General features: G+C 49.5%; 1 protein-coding gene across 5 annotated transcripts in view; it reads left to right on the top strand.

Moving 5' to 3' along the window:
* Positions 1-25,634, top strand: part of OPHN1 (oligophrenin 1) — a 45,929-nt gene that overhangs the window by 8,455 nt on the left and 11,840 nt on the right. For 3 of the 5 annotated variants that reach the window (XR_014945074.1, XM_015860014.3, XM_015860016.3), the window contains exons 2-16: positions 5,571-5,666; positions 8,840-8,901; positions 10,440-10,511; positions 15,482-15,583; positions 16,312-16,422; positions 17,316-17,420; positions 18,401-18,530; positions 19,517-19,617; positions 20,753-20,844; positions 20,967-21,045; positions 22,284-22,317; positions 23,228-23,290; positions 23,504-23,578; positions 25,061-25,145; positions 25,456-25,514. Coding sequence is in view for 4 of the 5 variants with exons in the window: in XM_015860014.3 (XP_015715500.2) it covers positions 5,571-5,666; positions 8,840-8,901; positions 10,440-10,511; positions 15,482-15,583; positions 16,312-16,422; positions 17,316-17,420; positions 18,401-18,530; positions 19,517-19,617; positions 20,753-20,844; positions 20,967-21,045; positions 22,284-22,317; positions 23,228-23,290; positions 23,504-23,578; positions 25,061-25,145; positions 25,456-25,514 (1,266 nt within the window). In the remaining variant the exon portion in view is untranslated. The remainder of the gene's footprint in view (positions 1-5,570; positions 5,667-8,839; positions 8,902-10,439; positions 10,512-15,481; positions 15,584-16,311; positions 16,423-17,315; positions 17,421-18,400; positions 18,531-19,516; positions 19,618-20,752; positions 20,845-20,966; positions 21,046-22,283; positions 22,318-23,227; positions 23,291-23,503; positions 23,579-25,060; positions 25,146-25,455; positions 25,515-25,634) is intronic. The other 2 variants (XM_032444514.2, XM_015860017.3) reach the window with 2 other exon arrangements.

Raw genomic sequence — 25,634 nt, 5'->3', positions numbered from 1 at the left:
AAAGAGCCTCTTGTTTTCATGTTTGTTTCCGCTGTTCTCTCACTGCCTGTACAGCAGGGAGCTGCTCCCTGCAGCTCTCAGTGCACACCCTCCTGCTGCCCGCTGCCTGCAGCTGGTGGCCAGCCCTGTCCTTCATGGCTCTGCCTGGAGCTGCCATCAAAAGTCATACCTGGTATCCGCAGGGCCACCTCCCTTCAGGTTACCCTTGACTCCGCTCTCTGTTGGCTCTGATTGATTCTGCTCTCCCTGGCACACCATGTTCCCTGCAAAGAGACTGCTCGGCACCACGACGCCCTGTCTGCAGTGCTGGGGAGGGCTCAGAGAAGGATGGCAGCAGGAATGCAATGCATGGTTAAATGCCAGGATCAGTAGGTATGAATGTACACCCAGTGGAGCCTGCAGTCAGCTCCCACTGCACCCTGCTCCCACCTGCCCACATGGCCCAGGCCTCATAGTGGCAGCAGGAGCCAGGAGCTGACACAGGCAGCGTTGGCCCCTCCTGACCCACGGTCAGGATTTGCTGTTCTCCTTGTTGCAGAAACAACACCCCACCTTCATCTTGAGCTCTGTGCCTGCAGAGCAGCAGCAGGGCAGCATTCCTCACATGTTCAGGCTCTCAGAAGGCACTCTTTCATTGCTCGAGTTTAATAAACTCCAGAGAGGGGACAAATAATTTCCTTTTCTACTGTTTCTTTGGTTTAGACAGTGTGTAGTCTGAAATTTGTGCAGGGCTGGGGTTAAGACCCCACTGAGAAGGAAACATGGCCACTGCCCCTTGGTGCACTACGAAACATGTTTTCTTTCACATCACTGTGACTCAGGTGAAAGACAAAAGGTATGTGTTGCCTCAGCATCGGGCTGTGCTGACCCAGGGCTTTTGTGCTATGTGGGTTTGGTTGGGATGAAGCTGCAGGCAAAGGGGGCAAACTGCACTGAGCACACAGCAGCAGGACACTCATCATCTGCTCCTGTGATCCTCTGGGGCCATAGGAGCTCATCCTGAATGCAACCCTTGTGTAAACGTGGGGTTGAAGTGAGTGAGGGTTGTTTTGCCTCTGACATACAGGGTGAAGATCTGGACATACAGGATTGAGATCAGCTGCAGTTGTAGCATTTCTTAATGCACATTTCCATGTTTTTGCTGATTTCTATGGCTGCTAACCATCCTTAACCTGCATTTCAGTGAGCCGTGTGTTCAGCCCTGGCTACCTCATGCTTTTTTCCTGTTTTGCTGAAGGAGCTGCTCCAGCTTTGTGGAACAGCTGGGTCAGGTCAAAATGCCATAAAAATGCCAAAGGTGAAACATTGTTCTTTCAGGAGTCAAGCATTCACAGCCAAGTTTTGCCTCTTGCTCGTGGTGAGCAGCATTAGTTTGTGACTGCTGCCAACGCAGCAGAAGTAACTTTGCAGCAGCAGTGATGCTGTGGTGCTGCTCTTTGTGGGGACAGCAGTAGGAACATGTGCCCTGTCAGGCCAGGGAGCAGCCCGTGCTCGTTTGCATTTTTAGGGGGTTTGTTCGTTCTCTTGTTCAATTGCTTGAACTAATCCGTTGCCCATATCAGAGCTGGCAGCTGGGCGAGCTAGGAGGGCTCCTTGGGAGCTGGTTGGGAGCAGCCTTGGGGCTGTGGGAGCTCTGTGCTGGGTTATGCTGGGTTTGGTCTCACACCGTGTGGCTCAGGTTGGCCATTTGTTTCTGGCAAATAGAATAACCAGATCAGCATTTAAAGAGTGGCCTTTGTGAAATGTGAATCCCCACAGATCCAGAAGGCTGCAGGACACCTGCAGAGAACCTGCCAGTGTCAAAGCAGAGCACTGTCTGCTCAGAGATGGGCCGTTTTCATTACCTGCCTATAAGCATCTCTCGCGTACCAAGCTCCGGAGTGCTGTTTCCCTATCAAGGCACTTCTGTGCCTTTGGGACTGCCTACAAGGCCATCCGGAAGAGTTTTCTTTCTTTTTCTCATCTGAAAAAAACTCAACATGTTTTAGTGCTCAGGCAGCTGTAGAGCACTGTTCCTGACTGAGTCAGGGCCGATTACTCACTGCCTTAATGACACATCTGTGCACAGCCAGGGCAGCTCCATTGATTTCAGAGCTGAGGTATGTTGGTGGGACGACATTTGGGGATTTGGTGGACTCACTGCATGCTGTGTGATGGCAGCAGCTCTGCACAGTGCGCCGGCTGGCAAAGCCATGCTGCAGGCAGTGCTCTGGGCAGCAGGCCGGGCACATGTGAAACCTCCGCTCTTGGACCGCAACATGGATGAACTCCTTTATAACTGCAACTCCCTGCAAAATTATTCAGTGGGAGTTACTAACAATGGAGACATTCTCTACCCTGCAGGGCTTACAGCCCTCTCTTTCTCGTGGTAGAGTGCGTATGTCCGTGCAGGGGCTGCACTGGGTGCTCATTCCCTCCCTTTGCCAGATGCTGTTGGTCAGTGCTGTCCTCTGCTGAAGGTTGGACCCCATCTCTCCTAGAAGAACAGGTTACTGTGGCCATGGCTTGTGAAAGCTGGCACCGTGTGCTGAACGCTACAAGGATGGGGAGTCCTAAAGGATTTCTGATTGAAGTCATTTTGCTGTGTTTCCATGGAAACAAACTGTACTGAGCCAGCAGGGCCCTTAATGCTGACATGAAGCCATCAGATGTTCTGGTGTTGTACAGGATGAGCCGTGCCTGCTTTCTGATGTGCTGTCTTGTCTTGCAATTACAGCACCACGCTCCCACATCTCTCTGCTCCCTGCACACTGCTGGGGCCAAGCAGACCCTGGGGCTATCACTTCCAGCTCTGTGCAGTGGGTGTGAAAGGCTGGGAGTGGGCAGGAGCTGCACGCTTGGCAGCCGTGTGTTTGCATCAGAGGGGAGGAAAATGAGGGAAAGTGCAGATGCTGTGCCTGGGGGCCACTGTGCATCATGGGTATGGCCCTCATGCTGCTCCTGCTGCGGCTGGCTGCCAGCAGGCACTTCTGCAGATGGGGCAGGTGCCAGAACCATCCCTGCTTTCATTTGCCAGCGAACTCCCATCAAAGCAATAGTAGTTTTCTTACTATAAGAGTAACCAGTGCTGTCTTTATAGCGTATATGTAGGATTTGTCAGAAACCAGTGTTCAGCCAAGGCTCCATACGTGTGTAAAGACAAGTAATATTGGTCTGTAGGAATCTGGTTTCCATTAAGTGATCTCCAAGAGCCATGCCAAACATTAACAGCACTGCTTCTCCCTCCAGCTGATTCAGTTCCTTCCTAACCCTAGTTCTGGTGTGATTGCTCTCTGTGCAGAATCCATCTACAAGCACTGGGCGCCTCCTGCCTCCCTGTCCCTGTGCTCATGCTCTATCCAGGGCACCATATAGGCCGTTCTCTGTGCACCCCTCACCTTCTTGTATTCAGAAAACATACCCATGCATGGAGCCTTGCCTGGGTAGCAGCTCCATATGATGGCAGTGCATGCTGGCGATGTGGTGACAGCCACCACTGCTCTTCTTCTTGCAATGGCTTTTGCTGTGTGGATTCCAAGTGGATCACAGCAGCAGCCTAGCCTTGATTCATGTTGGGGAGTTTTCTGTGGGGATGGAAAGCCACCAACACTGTTTAAGGGAAGTAAATCCCTATGCTGCAGAAAAAGGAAGAGAACAGGAACTGGTACCGGCGCTGTGGTTGTTCTTGAAGCACTGTGCTGCCTTTGCTCCTCTACTGCAGGAAAGAAATCAGTTGTTGGGAGCAACTGGGAGCCTCTAATGCCGCTGGGAGCTGCTGGAGCCTGCTGGGAGCCGTGGGCTCTGAGGTGTGGCTGGGATGAGGTCCGAGGAGGCGGTGCTGGTGCTGGGGCCAGCGGTGAGATGGGGGCATCCCTCCAAAAGAGAAGAAATTCCTATGCCGAATGAAACCCAACGGTGCCAGATCCATTAAGGGGCTCTGGCCTTTTTTCACTATTAAGCTAACGTGGGATATGGTTTATAGCCTGTCCACCTGGCTTTGCTTCGTCTTGAAGCTTGGCAAGTAAAACTCCAGGCGAGACAGCTTTTTGAAAGGAAAATGTAACTTAAATCAGTTATATGGTTACTTCTTTTTTTCTTGTTTGAAACATATTACGTTTGGCTTTTTCAAAACCTCTACTCCTGCCCTACCCCATTCCAATTAAAAAGGCCAAGGAACATTCTGATAGCAGGGCACAGCACTGTGCTGACCCCATGAGGGAAAAGTGCAGCGAGTCCCTCAGTCCAGGTTAGGGCTGGGGTTGGGGTTGGGGTCAGGGTTAGGTTCAAGGTTAGGGCTGACAGACCCAGCAGATGTGGACAGCAGTGGGAGGTGCTGGGGCAGTCATGGGCTGCCAGCGAGGGAGGCTGTTAGTCATGGGCTGTTAGCAAGGAGGAACAAAGCTCCGCCTGAGTAAGGAGTGAATAGGAGCCTCTGGGCTCGGCCTCAGCGTGTGAATGAACTGAGTGCTGCGGGCACTGAAAGTGAACTATTTGCGGAGGTTTTCCACCAAATTAATGACATCATTCTGTGCCAGAGTTCACCCATTGACGCTCCCAGGCTCTCCTAGCAGCTGGTTGCTAAATAGCCACATTCAGGCTTGAATCTGCCCATTGAAGGGCAAAGTTCTGACCCTTCTGAGCAAAATGCTGCAAGTAGCAGTGAGTAGCTCAGGGCTGTGCTGTGCCTCCAGTTCTGTGTCCTCTTCCTCTCTACAGGGCAGAAATGCAGGTAGTAGCCCGGACTTTAGCAGAGACAGTTCCTCTCTGATTTATGTCACCTCTTGTGCAGAACCCTCATTTTTGGCCATTCTCTGCACACTGACATCTGCTCCTTCAGCTCTTCCATCTTTGTAACTTCCTGAATTTCTCAGAGCTTCAGCCCTGGTGCTCCTCCACCGAGGGGTCCAGTCTGGGACTGCAGTCCAAAGTGAGGGAAAACAGCCGTGTAAACCAAAGTCTAAAATGATTCATTTGCTTTTGTGTTAATGGCTACACCCTGTTGGCTGTACATAAGGTGAGGTCAGCCTGTCTGTGCCTCAGGTGCTTGCTGTTGGAAGGAGACTGCACTGGCAGCACTGATGCACGGCTGCTATCCCTGTACCTGTGGCTGTGTCCCTCTGGTTGCCACCCCGCAGGTTGGGGCTGCCCTGCATTCATGCTGCCCCGTTGGAGTGCTTCTGCCAATGTAATCACAGCGATGTAAACAAAGGAGCCACTCAGAAAGCTGCAGAGCAGCCACACAGGATACAAAGACACAAAAGAAATGTCTCTGTTTGGCTGAAAATGTCTCTGCAGAGTCCAGAAATAATTGGGGCTGAGCTGAAGCACCTCAGGAAGTGTCCCTGCCTGGGGCTGGGAGCTCCCTCAGCAGCTGCTGTGATGTCTGACCCCCGGGGGCTCTTGGTTTGGGTCCTGAATTTTCCTTGAGACAATTTGTGCCTCTACATAAAGCAACCAAAAGCAAATTCATGGTGACACTGAGTTGTTTTTAACCACATCACTATATGATGTATTTTTCCATTCAGAGTAAATTTCCTGAGGGTTCTGTATAACCACCGTAAGAACACAGCCTTCTCTCTGCCCTTTTCCAGGTTACTCCTCGGCAGTACAGAAGTTCTCCCAGACTCTTCAGTCATTTCAGTTTGACTTTATTGGTGACACCCTAACAGATGACGAGATTAATATTGGTGAGTTTTCTTCTTTCTGATGCAAACTATCACCAACTCTCTTTAGGAATATGTCTGTGCTGATGGTTTCTGAGCCGAACCAGGTCTGGGTTCCTCAGCCCAGTGGGCAACTCACATTGACTCTCCATGGTCCCACTGTGCCCAGCCAGCACTGGCATAGTGTGCTGCAGGGAGCACGCTGCTGTCCCCTCCCCTATTGGTCCTGAGACTCCACCCATGTCTCCAGTGCAGAGGGAGCATGAGGTGCTTGGCCCTATGTCCTCAGCCCAGTGGGCACTGCTGCTTTTGCTGCTTGGCTCTGCAGCAGGCATCTTGCAAGCCAAGAGCAGCCCCACGCTGCTCTACAAAAGGCACCAAGCTGCAGACTGCTGGTAACAGCATACTGTTGGATGTGTTGTTGAGTGGGAAATAGTCCCTTTCAGCATGGAAGGGAAGCCTGTGGCACGTGTGTCTCACTGCTCCCCATACATCTGGTTTGGGATTAGCAATCCAGAGTGTTTCCCCCCTGCCAGCCCAGCACACTCTGTGCACATTGCCAGCTGCACCCAGGGGATGCAAGGAGCACCCTACACACAAGGTGTTTCAGAGTGCTCCTACTGCTGTCTGAGCTGTTGTGTTGCTTTAGGGGGGCCGGGGCAGGAGGAAATCTTTCACTGCAGTGGAGGCTGTGGGGCACTTCTTAAATAAAGGCATCTTCTGTCAGGCTGATGGGGGCTGCACATAGGACATGCTGATGTCAGGTCTCAGCTGGCGCTGGAAGGGGAAGGAAGTAGAGCCTGCTCTGCTGGTTGTGTTATTTAAAGCTGCTCAAAGCAAATTATGGCGTGCCCTTCAAAATCTAATTCCCCTTATGGAAAGTTGCTAGGTGAAGCCTACTGGAAGTGAGTCAGCTTCCAAACCTAAAGGAAATAGAGGTGCTGCGTTTCCAAACACATCTGGGTAATGCAGGGAGAGCTGTTGCATTGTAAAGAACCCTGGGGGAGCAGAGGGGTTTAAAGCAAACAGCTTTGTGGGGAGCAGAGAGGAGAGGGGATATAAGACAGTTGAAGGGGCAAAACAAGCATTTTTTCCCTATTTCTGTTTTTGCTGGGAAGTATTTGTTTTACTTTTTTGAGAAGAGGGCCCAGATCACCTGGTATGAAAGATGTCTGTGTTGTGTTCCTGCTCTTACAGCAAGCTTGTAGCATCTGCTCAGGGCTGAGCTGCTCTGCCAGTCTTTCTCATTCCCAAAACATGAGCAGGGTGTTGGCACCTCCATAGCAGCTCCAGAAGCTGTCAGGTTGCTGAAGAACACAGATGCATGTAAACGTAGGAGCTGCTCTGATGCACAGGATATGGGAATGAAGCAAAACATGACTGAGCTCTTATCGCCCTTCAGGGAATGTGTTTGATCTGTAAATACAACTGGTGCTGCGCTTTCTTCTTTTCATGTAGGCAGACACAGCTGACACCCATGCACCCAAGGCAGTAGCTTTGAGTGCTGTAGGTTGGGACTCCAGTGCTGGCACTGCAGCCAGAGCTGTGGCTCTGCAGAGTGGGAATGCATTTGGGGGCTGCTCTAAGGCTGCAGCCTGGCCTTGTATTCCTGGAGGGGAAAAATGCACATCCAGCAAAAAACTCTAGGCACTGACATTTTCCCTATAACTCTGGAGCTGGAGGCTTTTCCGCCCTGTGTAAATTCCTTTGCTCAGGCTCCTTGCACTTGGCTCCTGATGCCTGTGTGCACACCTTGGATTTTATGCAGCTGTGAGTAACCAGGGGAAAGTCCTGCCAGCCCTGCAGTGGGACAGTGCTCTGCAGGGATGCTGCTGCGTGGGGCTCTGAATCCTTCACGATGGAGCAGAACTCAGAAAGCACTGACTCATCAGGAAAGCTGTGCTGTGCGTTGATGGTGCCAGCTGAGTGACTGCATCACGAGGCTGTGGTTTCTCTGCTCTGTGTCTGCCTCAGCAGCTGTAGATTGAGTCCTGTAACTCTGCAATTTCATGCTGGCTCACTGCAGTGCAGTGTTAGGGCTGCTTCCAGCAGGACTGGTGCTTTTCCAAAGGTTTTGCCTGTGGATGTGGAGCCCTCAGCTTGCAGATATGGCAAAAAATGCATCCTGTCCCTTATCTGTGGCACAAGCTATTGCTGCGTGTGCCTTTCTGTGTGTGTGGCTATCCATTCTGAGAGCTCTTGCTGCTTCCCTCCAGAGCTCTGTTGCAAGCTGCTCTGCTGGGCCACCTTTTAGTTAGTTCTCAGATAGTCTTTGTATTACTTTGCATACTTTGGTGTGAGTAGAGTCTGAACTGCAGGCAAGGGGATTCCAGTATATATTGCAGAGAAGACGCTGCTGTATGCTGCTTGCTGATGCTGATGCTGCTCCCAGAGCTGGGGGCTGTGCATGGGAGCATCTCCCAGCAGCACGGCCTTGCACCCGTTCCCTCCCTCCCTCCCACGCAGTTCCCAGGTCTGCTCATGCAGCTGGAGGAGCCCTGGGGCTCTGCACACCGTTGTGCCATGCACAGGTAGATGGCTGCCCAGAGCTGGGGCTTCTGCACTTCTCATTTCAGTGATGTTACTGCTTACATGGTGAGAAGGGTTTCCTGTGACAGCTGGCTTCAGTCTGCCCCGTTACCAGTTCAGCTGCTTGTGATGCTCTGCCCTTTGAAGGAAGGGAGCATGGCTGTATGTTCCATTCCATAATGGCTCCTTTTCCTGGAAGGCACTCTGCTGTTCCCACCTGCTCTGTTTTTTTTCCAGCAGACTCCACAAATGTTGATTTTTCAGTTTGCTGAAGGAAGGGTTTCATACTATTTTTGTTTCAGTTGAACTCCAAGAAAAATGCTGCTGCCTCAGATTCTTTTTGTTTCATTGTTGAACACTGTGCGGAGCGCTGTCAGTACCTATAACCTTTTCAACAGCTGCTGCCCTTCCTTCCTCATCACAACGACTTTGTGCTTTTTGTTGCTGAACATAATCTCTACTGTTGGGGTATTTTTACATCTTGTCCCTGCCCAGCAAAGCCCCCACAGCTCTCCCAGCTGTGCAGTGCTCGTGGCTCCTGGCTGTCCAGCAGCACAGGGCGAGTTCTGCTGATGGCTGCAAGGATGACCCCAGCACAGGAGCTCTTCACACCTTTCAGCAGCCTGTCCAGCACTGCCACACTGACTGTATCTTTGTTCTCCCTGCAGCTGAGTCCTTCAAGGAGTTTGCAGAGCTTCTCCAGGAGGTAGAGCTCGAGAGATCGATGATGGTAAGCTGATCCTAACTGCCTTCTGGTAATTGCTGCCTGGTTGTAACTTGTAAGTGCTGAATTATGACTGAGCTGCATCACACAGCTCCATGTAAAGCTTCTTGTCATGGAGGAGCTGCAGCAGCAGGACACTGTGTTTGCAGCCCATGTCCTGAATATCAGAGGGAAAAGTGCTGGATGGGATGGGGATGGGAGTTCCACAGCAGCACCCGAACCTCTTCTGCGTGCCGTGCAGCTGCTCTGCTGCACAGCCCAGCACTGCCAGGCTCACTCTGGGTGCATTTCTAGCTTCATCCTCCCCAGTGGCAGTTTGTATTGTCCTGCTGTGCCACTGCCCTCCCTGCACGCAGCTACTGCAGGAAGATTTGTTCACTGTTGTCATGTGCCCTCTTTGTCTCCAAAACTCCTCAATACGGAGCTAGTGTTGGCTTTCCATTTCGCTCTTAGTTCCAGGAAAAACACGAAGGTTAGGCTTGGAGGAGAGCTCTTACAGCATGCCAGGAATTAGCTGCTTGGCGCTGTTTGCTCCTGCCTCGTGCAACAGTGGGAGCCCATGCCAGGCAGGCTGGCTGGGCCGACACGTCAGGAGTGGTAGCATCAGAGGGACACTGCTACAATGCCCTGTGTGCCCATGGGTAGGGAGGGCAATGGGAGGAAAGCAGTAAGAGGCTGCAGGAGAGCAATGTTATGTTTCTGTATTGCTTACAGTCCAGGTAATAACTCCTTTTGCCATGGGTAAGTGAATGGAAGGGATAATTTCAGCAATTATAGATGCTTTCACAGAATTTAGGTGACTTTTCCAATTATTCTGGTTTTGCCTTCCACTTGCAGGACCAGTCTGTTTGCAGTAGTTCTCACAGGATGTTTCATACTGCACCAGTGCAGTGACACATTCCCTTCTCTTCCCCTGTCCCTTCTGTAAAGCATGGGAGACCAGGGCAGGCTCTCCTTTTTCACCAGCTTGATGCGCAGCAGCCGTGGTGCTGTCATGGAAGCAGGGCTTGTACAGCAGCATGCTATGCTAGCAGGAGGGAGCACAGCTGTGCTGTCTGAACAGAGGGTTCCCAGCCTGGTTCTGGTGCTGGGCCTGCAAGGGCACCAGGAGCAAAGCCTGCCTTGACTGTGTGCTTGCAGTTGGCACCATGCACATCCCAAAAGGCTCCACCTTCAGCAGGTTGGCCCTAGGGATTTATTGGGAGTAACAAGGAATCTGGGGGAGAGAAATTTGGTTCACCATGTGATGGTGCATGTGCATGTGGCGGGGGAGGGGGAGGGGGGAGCGGGGAGTAACCCTTCTGAAAATTTCCGGAGTTCCACAAAACTTCATGGGCTGTGGTTCATATTTTTTGTGCATTACAAATGGGAACAAGCGGATACAGGAGGTTAAGACACTTCACCTGTGGGCAGAGCACAAGTTTTCAGCCAGAATCATTTAGGAAAGATCGAGGAGTTCTTGGCTTCCAGCCCTGCTCAGCCTCTATTTTGGAGCAAATGAATCTGTGTCCTGTAATGACAGTGTTTCTTTCTCTTCATGTTAGGTACAGAATGCTAGTGATTTGCTGATCAAACCTTTGGAAAACTTCCGGAAGGAGCAAATAGGTTTCACCAAGGTAAGACTTATTTATTGCTCTTCATTTTAAAGTGGTTTGTTCTCTAGTGCTGTGTTTGAATTTCTTTCTCTTCCTGCCTTTCGTTATTTGTGAAAGCAATCGTTGCACCACATGCAGGCTTTGTGCTTTCAGAACCTTCCTTGTCTGATGCTGGCACTCAAATGCTGCAGCGACTTTTACTCTGATTTTTCAATCCTAAGAGGCTCTGAAACCTTTTCCTGAATTCTTGGGTTCTCTTCTGGCATAATTCCAGCCCTGTCTCTGTCCTGTGTGAGAAATGCTTGTTTCGAAGTGGGATTAAAAATGATTCCCTGCTTCTTTCCCTTTTCTCCCTTCTGTTCATTTAATGCTACTGAAAATGAAATGCTTTCCCCTGATAAACTGGAGTGAGAAGGGGAAGAACAAGCAGCAGAGGTCAGCAAGCAAAACTTGAGTGCTTTTGGTATGAAATATTTAAATAAAACTTCTAATGAGTCTTTCAGATGGATGAAGCTTTTAAAGAAATAAACTGAAGAAAAAATCAAATACTGCACATGTTGAGCAGGAAAGATTATTTTTTCCCTTGTCTGCTATCAAGAAGTCCAGGTTCCACGTTACCCAGAGGCAGCTTGAAATGGAGCTGGCTCAGAACCAGCTCAGAAATGGAGATGTTTTGGAGAACACTTGGGGCTTGGATTCAGCCCAGCCCATCTGGAGTCTTTGACTTTGTATAAATACAGGATTTAAGAAATGGTACTCGATCACCATCCTGCCCTTCAGAATCCCCCCATACAACTGCTGCATTTGTGAAACATGCCTTGGAGCAAGCGCAGCAGTGGGAGCATGGCAGGGCAGCAGCATGGCCATTGGAGTGGTTCACAGAGCACCTCTGGGCCTGCAGGCTGTGCATCTGCATTGCAAACACACCGGGCTGAGAGAAGCTTCCCTCTGTCTGCCCTGCCTGCATCAGCAGCGAGCTACAAGTATTTACAGAGACATGGGAAGGGCTGGGGGGGACAAGGTCAAGCTTTTTCTCCCTTCATGTTTATGCAGCACTTAAGTCAAGAGGGCAACAGCCTACAAATGTTAAGATGACAGTGTTAACATGGCTCTTAGGCTGCTTCTGCTTGGGCCAGCCCTCACCATACTAGTGTCATTTTGTCTATGACCTAGAGCTCTCCTCCAGAGCCATGCCCCCTCCCCACTGCAGGGAAGGCTCAGGGGCACACAGGGCTCAAAGCTCACGGGGCTCAGGGCATGCTGAGCTCAGGGGGCACACAGGGCTCAGGTCACACAGAGCTAAGGCTGCTCATGCTCCCCCACAGCATGGCCAGGGCAGGCGGGGTCCTCCCTCCATCCCCATGCCTGCCAGTGCCATGGCCTCAGCCCTCCCTGGGCCGGGCAGCATGCAGGAAGCCGGGCAGCTGTCGTGCAGGCCGCGGATGTGGCAGGCATGGCTTGTGCCATCTGATTCGTTTCCCACATTTTGGCAGAGGCGCCTGATGTGAGATGTTTTCTGTTCTTTGTGCAAGATGCTGAACCCAGATAGGAAGAGCGCTTGAATTGAGTCTTTGTGATGACTGTGGCTGGAGAGAAGCCAGGCGGTCTGACTGAGACATCTGAGCCTACGTTAACCCATTTTCCTGGGGATGAGCAGCTTCCTCCTGCCATGTGCAGTGCTGGGGGCAGCTCTGAATGCCCAGCAGGACCTTGTGCCCTGCAGGCTGTGGGGCTGTCACTCCAGCTGTGAGTTGCTGGTTGAGTGTTTGTGCATAAGAGCCAAGGGCAGCCTGAGCTCAACCATTTCCTAGCCCTGGCCTGGCACCTCATTCTGTTCAAAATTAAGCAGCAAATAGAGAACAGCACTGGGCAGGACACAGCTGGCATCAGAGGGGTGCAGGCTTTGCGGGGGGGGGGGCAAGCATGGGACTGCCTGTGTTCCATTTCACATCAGGTTGTGGTGTGCCTTTGGGTGGGATCACCTCTGCTACAAGCAGATCAAAGTAGGGTGGCTTCTTGGACTCAAGTGCTGGCAAGTCTCAGTGGGGAGATGCTGCCCTTTGCTGAATATTCATGAGGAATCCATTTGTGCTCATCTCTCTGGATTGTGCTACAGTCTGGCTGGTTCTTTTATTGTGCTCTTTCTTTTTCTTTTTTTTTTTTTTTTCCCCTTTTGTCTTGACTTGCTCTGTTCAGCAGCCAACAAGCTCTTAGAAACCTTGGCTTGGAAATCAGGAGGGATTTGTAGTACATCCTCCTGCTTTTCAGTTATATGTTAATTAGCCAGAGTGCAAGATGACTGGCTGCCCACGTGGCTTCTCCCAAAGGGCTGCTGCTGTAGGAAAAGCTCTGTATGGCCCTCAGGCCTCCTGGGCACCTCCCATCACAGCGTGGGGTCAGTTCACCATCACCAGTGCATCTGTGTCCTGCTGCTGGCATCAGCATCCTCCCACTGCAAGCCTGCCTTGCTGTTCCAGCCATCATGGGTATGGGGTGCAGCTCTGGTTTAATGCACATGCTACAAAACACCATGAGGCTCAGTGACTCCTTGTTACCAAAATGAATGTAATCTTAATTTTGTGGCTTTGTTAGACATGGCACCTAATGGCAGACAGTTCCAAAGTGTGATGATAGAAGTGATATTTTCTGCTTCATGACAGCTTTTGTGTCTGTCTGGCTTTGGATTTGCTTATCGCCAGCATTAGCCATGAGGTGTTGTTTTGTTCTGACTCCTTCCTGGCACTGGCTCCTCAGCTCTGTGCTTCTCCCATTGGGTTTCACTCTCAGTGGACTTTTCTCCGGGTTTCATGGCTGGGTTTCCTTACTGTGTGGCATCCATTAGCTAACACAGAGTTAGGTGCACAGGGGATGATACCAGAAGATACACTCAATCCTGGACAGGGGCCTCATCATCTCCGTGCATCTGCCATGCAGTAGGTGCAATTACAGGCTTTGCTGGTTCCAGCCAACTCTACGCTGAGCTGCTGAATGTAAGCAGGAATACGTAGCCTGGTGCCAGTGCAGGCATTGCTGCGTTTTGCTAATTGTCAAGTAGCAGTGTGCAAGGAATAGAGAAACAGGACTCTTGTGGAGTGAGAATTCCTCTCCTGAGGAAGGCAGCCAGCAGCAGTGCTTGTCCAACCTTTGTCCGAGGTTGTTCGAAGGAACTGGTGCCCACTGCCATGAGTCTGAGTGCTGGAGGCGAGCTGCTCCCCCCACCAGGCTGCAGGGAGGCTGCCAGCCCTGGCCTGGCTGCTGAGTATGAGTGCCTCCGCCCATCCCTAACAGATGCCATCCACAGAGGATGACATGAGGAACTGTGTGCTGCCTCCCAGGGTGTGTAAGCTCCATATGCTCCAGTGAACAACTGAGTGTGTGCTCATGTCTTCCCACCAGAAAATAGCATTTCTTCCAGAGGGAAGACAGCAGTAGCTGCTGTGAGCAAAGGGCCAAGAAAACAGATGGTTAGTCAAGGGCTGACTGCGCAGAGCTGGAGCACCAAGTGGGAGCCCCACATGCCCACTGTGTAGGACATCCCATGTAATAGTTTATGCAGGTGGAAGAGGGAAGCAAAACTTCATGGAAGAACTAACCAAAGGAAGAAAAGGAACTTTATCTGAGAATCACATCCCCAAACTCAAGCACTGCTGAATTCATGAGCAATCTGCCTAATATATAATATTTAATATTTAATGGCCTGTTTCTAGGTGGTATTGGTATGTTTGCTGAAGTGGCACGTGAGAACAGCATTTCAGGGCTTTCAGGAGTTAGCTGTGGGAAGATACCATTAATTCCACAATAGGCTGAGGTGTCCTAACTCTGCTTTCAAAAGTTAGTCAGAGGGTTTGGGTATCCTCTGCATCCCCTGCAGGCAGCAGTCCTCAGCTGCTTGGGCTTGGCACTGGGGCTGCTGTCTGGCTGGACATCCTTGATTTTAGTGGTATGATTGCCTCTCAGCAATCACTGATGGTTCACCTTCTTACATGAGTATTTTTTAATCTGGCTTCTGCTGGTGGTTGATTCTTTCCTGTGGTCTCGCAGTCACTTTAAGACTTCAACAACCCGACAGGTCCTCAGCTCAGCTTGTCCCTGGGTCCTCTCTGGGCTTAATCCTCGGTTTTCTCTTTTTGTCCTTGTTCCAGACATTTACCTCTTAAGATTTGTCCATACAAGCAGATCTTTTTTGTTGTGGTATTTCCTTCTTAGAGTCCTTCTTAGCAAATCAGTTCACACTTCATACTTGCGTGCTTGTGTTTTGTGTGTTTGAGATGTGAAAAAAATCAATAACAACCAGATCATCTGCAGCAGACTTCCAAGCTGTGGAGTCTGATCACTGTTTATTGTACTGTTGAGTGCAGCATTCCCCTGCACTGCACACGCTGAAATTTGTGTGAGTTTTGACTGCCTGGTTGAAGGTCTGTGTTTCCAGCACTGCTAATGAAGAGATGATGACTTCACCCCCACGTGTCACCCATCTCATCTTCTGCTTTTGTTCTCACGCATTTCAGAAACACATGATAAAAGCTTCGGAATGGAAAATTGCCAGGCTCCTAATAAATCTTTTCTTATCCTGGGCATGTCTTTGGGATTAAAGTGCTTACCCAGTTGGTTTTGAATTATGTGAGCAGCACAAGAGCAGATTGTGAATATGTTTTTGATGCGCTAGGGCATCTCAAGTTTACCTGACACTGAAGTGATTGAGAAGGGGAACAGTAACTCTTCTATGGTGCTTTTGCCACAGTGTTGACAGAAGAAAATATTTAGAGTATCTGTGCCATAAAGTGTTGCCAGAGCTTGGTCACAAAGTATAACTGAATCCAATGAAAGCAAATACCTGGGGAAAGCAGCTGGATGAAAAGTGACCTTCTGTTCTGATTCCACCAGAATTTTTCCATGGGAATGCTGAATGGCACTAACAGATCTTGTTATTGTAGCATGTTCTTATGTGAAAGACACAATAACTGGTCCTGTTTCAATTCCTGCATCTACAGGAAAGAAAGAAGAAGTTTGAGAAGGATGGTGAGAAGTTTTATTCCATGCTGGATCGCCATTTGCATCTCTCTTCTAAAAAGAAGGAGTCTCAGTTACAGGAGGTGTGTATGGAGTTTTCTTCAGTCAAGTCTAGTAACAGCATCAGCAAAATATACCTACAGCCTATTCACGTGGATGAGACCAGGGATATGGATGTGGTAGTTCGCATTGTAGTAGCAGTAGCAGCAGTAGTGGCTTCATGCATTGCTGTCACAGGCAGGAGGGCAGTGGCAGAGGAGAGCTGGTGTCCCTTTGAGCTGCCGCTGCCAAATGTTCTGCAGCAAGAAGGGAAAGCCCCAGCCCATGTCAGGGTAGTTGGATCAAATCACTTACGTCTGATCAAGTTACAAACGCCTCTGCATAGCAAAATTTGTATAAAGTGTGGTAACATAGCATGCCACAGTGTCCTACCTTGTGCTGCAGCTCTGGAGTTGCTGGTTTCAGAACCTAGCAGGATTCAGGAGGGGTCAGGCCACTGCTGTCCTCACCAGCAGGGCTGTGGGTGGAGAAGGAGTTTATGTTAGAATAACAAATGTGCTTAGGGAAAGCGTAGTCCTTACGGAGAGGTGTGAAGTTCTGATCTGTTAATGAGAAGGGTAGGTCTGAGAACAACAACCAGTGTTTGAATCTTCTGATTCCTGTGCCAGTGTTCAAAACTGGAGACAAACACACAGGACAGGCATTTCCTGAAGTAAGGGCAGAACTACTTCTGGGCTGACAGACATATGCTAGACAAATCATGGATGGATGTGATTTATTTTTTTCTACCTACTTACCCTTTTTCTTTCAGGCTGATCTCCAGGTTGACAAAGAGAGGCACAATTTCTTTGAGTCCTCCCTTGAGTATGTGTACCAGATCCAGGAAGTACAAGAGAGCAAGAAATTCAGTATTGTTGAACCGGTAGGAGCTCCTTTTACTTTCAGCAGCTGTTGTTGGATGCTCAGGTGTACTGACTCAGTGACAGTCACAGAAAGGGGTGAGCTACCAGACTGAGTGTAGGCGTGGGGATTCTTGTGGTGGAACAGGAGATGGACGCTGGGGCTGCTGCTGCTCCAGTGGTGTTTGATGGATGACTGTGAAGCCACAGACCTGTTTGTCAGGTATGTCTGTCAATCCTGAGCACAGTAGATAGGCTGTAGGTGGGACTTGTTATTAATTGTCTTGGATGCCTTGTGCTTGGTAAGCAGTATCAGTCTTCTGAGGTGTGCTCCTCTGTTAACTCAGGCTGTGTCCAGGACCTTGCTTTGGTGCTGGTCTCACAGACAGGCTCTCTCTGCAGGTTTGCTTCTGCTTCCCGAGCAGTGTCTTTCATTTTGGGTTGTGTTTTACCAGGGCAGTGTATCTGAGGGAGACAAACCTAGGTATTAGAAATACTGTGGTCAGTAAGTCAATTCACATCCCTCCAAAACTGCAAGAAAAAAATAGTAATAGTAATAGTAATAGTAATAGTAATAGTAATAGTAATAGTAATAGTAATAGTAATAGTAATAGTAATAGTAATAGTAATAGTAATAGTAATAGTCTCGTGAGGGTTGGAAGGGACCTTAGAGATCATCGAGTCCAACTCCTGGGATTCGAGCCTCTGTGCTGCAGAGCGGCATTTCTACCACTTGCACCACAGGGGGATTCGAACCCCGGGCTCTGGTGTTGCAAGGCGGCATTCCTACCACTTGCACCACCGGGACAAAAATGTTTGTTTATCTAATTTCTCAAAGCCTGCATCCTGCCAATCTTTCCTCTGATTAGAAACTTCAGAAGATAAGTTTAGTCTGTACCCTTTCCCTCCTTTGCAGGTGCTGGCTTTTCTCCACAGCCTCTTTACTTACAACAACCTGACGGTTGAGCTCACACAGGATTTCCTCCCTTACAAGCAGCAGCTCCAGCTCAGCCTGCAGAATGTACGTTCCTGCCCAGCTGGAATGGTTTTTGTTCATGTGACTTTTATTCTCATTTGTGTTTTATAACTTTTAGAAAATATTTGCCATGCAGAATACACTTTATGGTTGCATTGTGGGAAGTACAGAGACACTTATTTCCTCCTTACTTCCCATGTATCATCTGCTCTCCTGCAGAGGAGAGTCTGCAAGTGCTGGCACTGTGTTTTTCAGGGACCCCAGGTTGTGTCCAGAGGAGGCTATCAGCATCATATCGCTTAACCTTGTGCATAAACAAGCCTGAGAATTCCTTCCAACTTCATGAGATTGAACTTGTACATTCTAAAAAGGCCTTCGATTTTCATGTTAATGATACCTGCTTACTAAATGCTTTGGTAACCTTCTCTGCTTGACAAAGTATATTCATGGGGTGAAGGATCCGTCTCACAGTCCTTTTATCCTCACGCTTTTATGGCTGGCCCTCCTTCCCATGGAGCAGCAGCCATAGGTCTGTGCCAGGCCAAGTTTGCTGCTGGCTTATTAATTGGTCTGAGCTGTGTTCTGTAAAGATGCCTCCAGTTTGTACCCTGCACTGACACAACTCCTTAGAATTCATGCCATGTAGTGTGATCTTTTGAGGAATCAGCACCCTAAGTTTGTAGGAGAATGCACCTGTTGCCTAAGGAACAGTGCAGAGCATTCAGGTACTTCCTCCTCTTCTACCCAGCCTTAAAAAGTGCCAAGATTCTTGTATTGAAAGAAAAGTGTCCTCCCAGTGATGACTCTTTACTGCTGTTTTAATGTACGATGCATTAAACCTTGTCCCTTTAACTATCTTTGGAAGTTCCGTGTTCTTATCACTTCAACTTTCATGTGAATTTGTGGAGTTGGGGACAGATATATTTCTGCCAGAGTACCTAAAATTTGAGGCTGAAGTTTTAATCAGAAAGACACAATGACTTTTTTCTTGCTCAGACTTACCTCTTTGTGTTTTCCCTTGCCAGACAAGGAACCATTTTTCCAGCACGCGGGAGGAGCTGGAAGACCTGAAGAAAAGGATGAAGGAAGCCCCCCTGACGTGCAAGCTCCCTGGGCAGCCAACCATCGAGGGCTATCTGTACACTCAGGAGAAATGTAATGGCTTTATCTGTGCTAAGTATGTTGCAGGGGCACTTAGCCATGCTGCCGGGGCTGTGCTTGGCACCCAGCCCACGGGGAGTCTGTGGGCTGTGCCTTGTGGTGACTGGGGAGTTGCAGCTGACAGCTTTCCTGGTGGTGGCACAGGCTGTACCAGCCATGTAAACAAGGAGCTGTTCGGATAAAATAACATTAGGATAAAATGAAGTCCTTGATTCCATTCTAACCAGAGACCTGGAGCTCTGGCAGATTGCAGCTTGTCTGCAGTTTATCAGAATAAACATGCTGTCCTGTCCAGCTTCCCCTCTCTGATAAGAATTTCATTTATAGTCCACCTTGGTGTGCAGCTCTGGGATGGTTACAGGGCTGCTGCTTGTAGCTTTTTGTATTGCACCGCTTGCTTCTGTGGAGGTCCCTTCAGGGTGACATTCTGGATGCTGAGTTGTTGGTATTTATTGTCCTGTGTAGCTCACCTCAGGTGAAGCACATGCTCTTGCAGTGAGTCAGCTCTGCTGGTGCAGGTTTCACAGAGCCATGTGCCTTTGGTCCCCACATTCTCTGCAGCCATCCTCCGTCCCTGGTCCAGGCAGAGAGGAGACACTAGAAGAGTGACCCTGTTTGAGTTTGTCTCCATAAGTCAGTCTGGGCATCAGAAAGGTGCCGCTTTCTGCATTGCATGTATATGTAGTGGCTCAGACAGACAGTGACTCTGAGCGCATGTGAGCAGAGCTAAAGCACTGTTCAGTGATGAAAGTTCACTGCTGGCAGCAAGAGTTGTGATTCAGTACTGAATTCAATCAAATTCAGTCTCTTACCAATGGCGACAGAAGCCTGTATGCAGACCTGTGGCCTCTTGAGTCAACAAATAGATGTTATTCTGTGAGCAGCTAACTTTTGTATTACATATACAGATGTACTTATGTGTATATTTTTATGTCCTTGACCTGTAATTGAAGGACTCCTGCTTCCCTGTGTTCCCACAGGGGCACTGGGTATCTCCTGGGTGAAGTATTACTGCCAGTATGAAAAAGAGGCAAAAACCTTAAGAATGACCCCCATGGACCAGAAGCCTGGTGCTAAGCAGGTGAGTGCTTTCCTGGCCCAGTGCTTTGCTTTTATCTTCAGACAGGGTATAGCAGAGCCTTCCAGACAGGGCTGGAGGTTGTGTGTATCTGTATGACTTCTGTATGTCCTATGCAGACAGGCTGTGAGCCTGCAGCCTGGCATGCTCACAGCTGCCTGCAGTTGTTAGCTGAGTGCTTCTGAAAGCACTCTTTCTTTCCCTTTGCATGTTTGCACTGTCACTGATTTGCAATTTTGATTTCTATTTACTGGTAAGGATACAGTTAGGAGAGGAGAAGAGGGCCCAAGTTGTTGCTCTGTGCAGTAGAGTTCAGCAACAGCTGAAGAACCCAATTCTTTCACACTCTACTTTGTTTTTCACCAGCAAGGGATATGTCTGGGAGTTCCTCACAGCTCCTGCAGTGCAGGGGAAGGGGCAGGGCACTTGGATGGGGCTCTGAGCACTCTGAGTACAGCGCAGTCCGCCCACCTGCCTCTACCATGGAGCAGCATCCCGTGGGAGCACCGAGTCATGCGTGCTCTCTGCAGCGTGTGAGCTCATGGGCTGTGTTCTTTGGCAGCCCTCTGTGCAGTGCAGCAGTCAGATGAAATGTGGGTTTTGGAAGCCCTTGGCAGAGGGCAAAGAAATGTCCAAACTATGCACTGGAGGTATCTGTTGTCATGTGTGCTATAAGTGTGTTTGCTGAGGCCTCTTGCTACGGGGAGGCTTACCTTGTATTCCTCACTTCCCAGCTTCTTGCAGTCTGGCACCTCCAGGTCACAGCTGACTTCATCTTCAATTACCACAACAAAGAGAGCTCTTAAAAAACAAACAAAACCCAACAAGGGGACTGTTCAGCACAGCCAATAGATGGACCTGGCCATGCACAAAGCAGGTGTGGTCTGGAGCGGGCTGTCCATTCTGCGGGGCTCCCCTGGCTCTGCTCATCCATGTGGATCAGAGGCTGTGTGCCCTGGCACTGATGGGGGTGGCAGTGCTTCCTGCATTCTGAGTTTCACATACACCGCAGAGTGCTGTATGGCTGTGCCCAGGGCCTTACTGTGAAGCACTGGCTGAACTGTGGACTGAGGGTGCTGAGGAACCTTCCATCCTCTCCCGTGGCTCTCTTAAGCTTGGCTTCAACTTTCTTTTCCAGGGCACGCTGGACCTGACACTGAAATCCTGTGTAAGGAGAAAGACTGACTCAATAGACAAAAGGTTTTGTTTTGACATTGAAACTAATGAAAGGTGAGATGCTTCGTATTTAAGTGGTCTCCAGGAAGGTCAGCGCTATAAAGCTGGAGGAATGCTCTTCATTAAAAACTGATCTTTGCTTAATGTTTTCCTTCTGCCCCTGGGTAACTGCATAGGTCTGGGACCATCACTCTGCAGGCACTCTCCGAAGCCAACCGAAGGCTGTGGATGGAAGCCATGGATGGAAAGGAGCCGGTGAGTGTTCCAAGTTACACACTATGGATGTGCTGTCATGCAGTGTCCTCTGCTGGTGGGAGGAAGATCAGTAAAAATTAGCAAGCTCAGCTTTACAGGTCTCTCTTCAATTGCTGTTGCTTATCTGAAACACAGGCTATCAGTTCAGTACTATACACTTGTAATTGGATTTCATTCTGTCTGATCTCAGCGCGGCTTGCAATAAGAAAGCTGTTTTTTCCCTCTCTTAAGGTTTGGTACGTTTTTGTAGTTAACTGCAATAGCCAGACTTCCTAAGAACTGTGACCTCGTTGTCTGAAACAAACAGCACTTCTATTAAAGCTCACTCCCAAATCTGCATGACAGCGTTTTTATTTATACCTGCTTTTAGCAGTGTTTGCAAAGGGTGAGAGCAGCCGCCCCGCAGACGCTCAGCAGCGTTCCTGTGGCTGCTCTTATTTCCTTCCTTTAATGTGAGCAAAGCACAAATTCCTGCATTTTACTGAACCTCCTGCAGTGTGATGTGCAGTGTGGGAAAACACATTTGCTTGTGGTTTCCCCCTGGCTTTTGCAAGAGCCTTTCCATAGGAGAGGGCTGGCAGAGGCTGCATGCCGCCCTGCTACTGGGGCTGAGTGCTGGCTACTGTGGCTGTGGGACGTGGGAGCAGCTAGGTGGGATGTGGGCACCCCCCGCTGTGCTGTGTGCCTCATGCTTTGGGCAGAAAGCAGCCTGGAATGATAGGGAGGGTTGGTGTGCTCAGAGGGCAGCTGAGCAGGTGTCTGATGCTCACTCATTTTACACGTTACTGGGTACAAAGGAGTTTTTATTTTCTATCAGGAATATAATCTACTGTTTGTTCCTCTTCAAATAAGTACAAAAGGCATTTTTGTATGTGGTGTAGAAGGAATGAATTGACATCTGGAGTAATCTTATTATAAAGCACAAACAAGCAGAAGACCCCTGTGTGCCAGACTGTTCATCCACCATTTTCACAGGGCACCTGCAGGGCAAGTGGGAGTTCTCATTCCCTTCTTTGAGGATTTGGAATTGAAACAAGTGCTTCAGTGAGCTGTAGGAAGTCAGCAAACTCATTTATTCCGTAGATAATAGTATCTTGCTTAATTGTAAACTGACTTCCCTTGGGACATAGTCTTGCTCTTGGCGATGACGTAGGAGGGGCTGCATTTTCTTTTGAAATGATGTATAAAATGGTATTGCATTATGTTTGTTTCTTTCTCCACTCCATTCCCTTTTTCAGATCTACCACAGTCCCATCACGAAACAGGAAGAGAGTGAGTTATTTCCATTTCAATTCCTCTGAAATACTGAAGCTGTCCTTAGGCCAGGCAGTGCCTTTCCCTGCAGACATCTTTGGTTTCTGCAGTGGGCAGTGTAATTCCCAGCATGTGTCATTTCTTTTTTTTCCTGTTGGTGCCTGATACCAAGAGCAGGTAACAAAGAGCTTCCTCAGACAGCAACATGCAGATTTTATATGCCAAAAGCCAGAGGGGTGCAGAGCTCCATGTGTACCCATAGGCCCCGGAACAGCAGCCTAGTGAGGGGTACTGAGGACACCTTCCATGAGAGAGGCTATGGCAGGACCCAGGATGGGATGCAGCTCCTTGGCTGCCCATGGTGTTGTCGCCACAGTGTCCCTCCATTGATGCACAGTGCTTCATGGGCTGAGTGCAGGCAGGCTGTTGGGACTTAGGGCCTGCTGTTATCAGCACCTGATTGGCTTACTTGCATTATCGTAGAGTTAGCATTATCAGTGACATAAGCCCTAAACCAAACATTACCTCAAAGTCAACATTTCAGCCAAAATTTAACTGGAAACCCAGGTAAAATGGGACTGATTTTTGAACCACAGGAGTATGAATGCAGAGTTTTCATCTAGAATTTCATATTCTAGAAAGCTGTCTTCCTAACCAGCTGAGTCATACAAGTAAGAAGTTACAGTTCATCTATAAATGGTCATTCTGCCTCTATCTCAGTGCCTTAAGACAGGCACTGATTAGCTGGAGCGGGGTGGGGGGTGCTGGATCTCAAAAGAATTCAGCAAAAACTGAGTAATTCCTCATCAAGATTTATTCCATAGAGGCACAGCCAGCCATGTGCTGAGGCTGTGGAGTACATAGGGCTCCTGTGGGGACTGCATGTAGGGCTCTGGCAGTTGAGACCTTTTCCTTTGTGCTTTAACAGTGGAGCTGAACGAGGTTGGCTTCAAGTTTGTGCGGAAGTGCATCAATGCTGTGGAGACAAAAGGTAACGAGCCCATGGTAGTATCTGAGTGCAGGTTGGGTGCAGGCTACCATGCAGCACACAGCTGTAGAGGTTGGGTGCAGGCTGCCATGCAGCACACAGCTGTAGAGGTTGGGTGCAGGCTGCCATGCAGCACACAGCTGTGAATCTGGGTGCAGGCTCCAGCAGATGGTGCTTTTGGACAGACTCTGGCTAACACTTCTCTGTTGTTCTCAGGGATTTCTACAGAGGGCGTCTACCGAACTGTTGGCAGCAATATTCAGGTGCAGAAATTGCTGAATGCCTTTTTTGGTAAGAATTGATTATTCCATGTGTGTTGTCATATTTTTGTATTATTTGAGCAGGGTCAAAGAGAATGGGCTTTCACAATGGGATGAATCAATGGAGAGCAGCTACTTGCTCCTCCAGCACCTCTCCTGTTTTTTGGAGCTGTCTCTGCAGCCTGCTCCTGCTCTTTCCCTTCTCACTGCATTGGCTGCAGGTGCTGAAAGCAGCAGGTGATGGCAGCAGTGACCCTTGCATGGTGGGGATGTGCCTTCTCCCCTCCTCTTGCAGAGGCCTCAGCAGATGGGTAGAGTAAAGGCTGTTCTCCAAGTCACTGCTCTCCACTGTGGCAGGGACAGCCCTGGTGCTGCTGCACTGGATGCCCACGTGCCTTACCACTACTGTTGGGATGCACTGTCCAGGTAGATCAGTGCAGGGACCTGCCATGCACTATTGAGTGGCGGCAGGGGGAACAGTTATTTCCATGGACCAGTCAGCATATGAACTTCTGTAGCAAACTTTCTGCGCCTTAAATCTTGCATTTCATCCAGGTGCTTTAATTGCTGGGCGGTTGTCACACTTGGAATCAGTGGTGCTTGGAGCTCAGCAGCACTTCTCCAAGCTGGGCATTCCTGGGGTCTGCCCAGAGCTGTGGCCTCTGTTTGGTGCAGGTGGGCCTGACACCCTGTGCCCCATACACCATGTGCTGGGAGGGCTGCAGCACAGAGCAGGAAGTGTGCTTGTGTTCTATCTGTGTGCCTCGGGCACATCCAGCCTCTGTCAGCTCCCTATGTGGACATCTGATATTAATGTAGCATTCAAAGGCTGGTTTTGCATTTACTATTGTTGTTGTTTATTAAAAGTGCTTTGTGCTGACATGAAGCTGTACTCAGTTCCCATGGAGCCAGCTATTCAGTTACACTTTCCTGATGACTAATTACTTAGCCTCAGATTTTATTGCTCCTGGATTCTCACCCTGCCTGCACACAGCTCTGCATTTTTCCCTTCTGACCCCCAGCTGCGTGTGGCTTTTCATTTTATTTAATATTCACCACTCGGGTTGACCAGTCGCCATCCTGCTGTGTACAAACTCATGATGCAAAACCCAACAACACTGAGCAGAAATAGCTGTTGCAGAGCAACTTCTTCCTGAATTTGAGTGAGGAAGTAGATCTTCTGTCTCTAGTCCTATTCCTTTTTTGTATAAGTCACACAGCCAGCTGCCCGTCTCCACCAATGCCCTTCAGCTCACTGTACCACAGAGCAATGGGGTTGGTCAGTGCGGGTGGATGGAACATGAGGGGTGTGTGCTCAGCTTTGCCTTCTCCCTCTGCCTCCTCCTCCCCATGCAGTGAGGGGGAATGCTCCCAGAGCAGTTGCTGGGGAGTCCTTGGGGTGAGGAGCTGGAGCAGACAGTTGGGTTATTTGGGTACAAAAAGCCTGATATTGGATCCGTGGGAATGCACTGTTTCTGGGTCTTATTTTAAAGCCATTTTGTTCTTCCTCCAGATCCAAAATGCCCAGGGGATGTGGACCTCCAAAGCAGTGAATGGGACATCAAGACCATTACCAGCTCACTGAAGTTTTATCTTAGGTAACGCTGCAGATCCCACTGATCTGGGCAGTCTGGGTGCAAAGAGAACTGCCAGGTCTGAGAATCTGGCCAAAGGAAAGGGGAAAAAGAAGCAGCAGAGGCATTGAAAAGGGGAATAGATCCTTTTTCCTTTTCTCTTTATGAGAAATATGCCTGTTGTGGCAATGCTATATCCTGCAGTGCATCTGGGGGAGGTTGCCACTGGGAACCAGCAGGCTGGTGAGTGAGCAGATTTGCCCCCAGTCCTTGGAGATCAGTCATGAGGTCACGCTGTCCTCCCAGAGCTCAGTTTTCTGTCTGGTCGTTGCAGGAACCTGTCGGAGCCTGTCATGACATACAAGCTGCACAAGGAGTTGGTCCTGGCTGCCAGTAAGTACAGCCCCCAGCCTGAGCCCTCGCCACAGCAGAGGTGGCTGCCTGTGCTGATCCCTGCAGGGTACAGAGGGCTCTGCAGACATCCATGGCTCCTGCACCCCTGGGTGTGTCCTG

This window comes from Coturnix japonica, chromosome 4 (assembly GCF_054131305.1).
Source record: "Coturnix japonica strain WE chromosome 4, WE-NBRP24, whole genome shotgun sequence".
In the NCBI taxonomy this organism is placed as follows: domain Eukaryota; kingdom Metazoa; phylum Chordata; class Aves; order Galliformes; family Phasianidae; genus Coturnix; species Coturnix japonica.
Note: the sequence above shows the minus strand (reverse complement) of the source record. Positions and strands in the feature narration are given on the sequence as shown.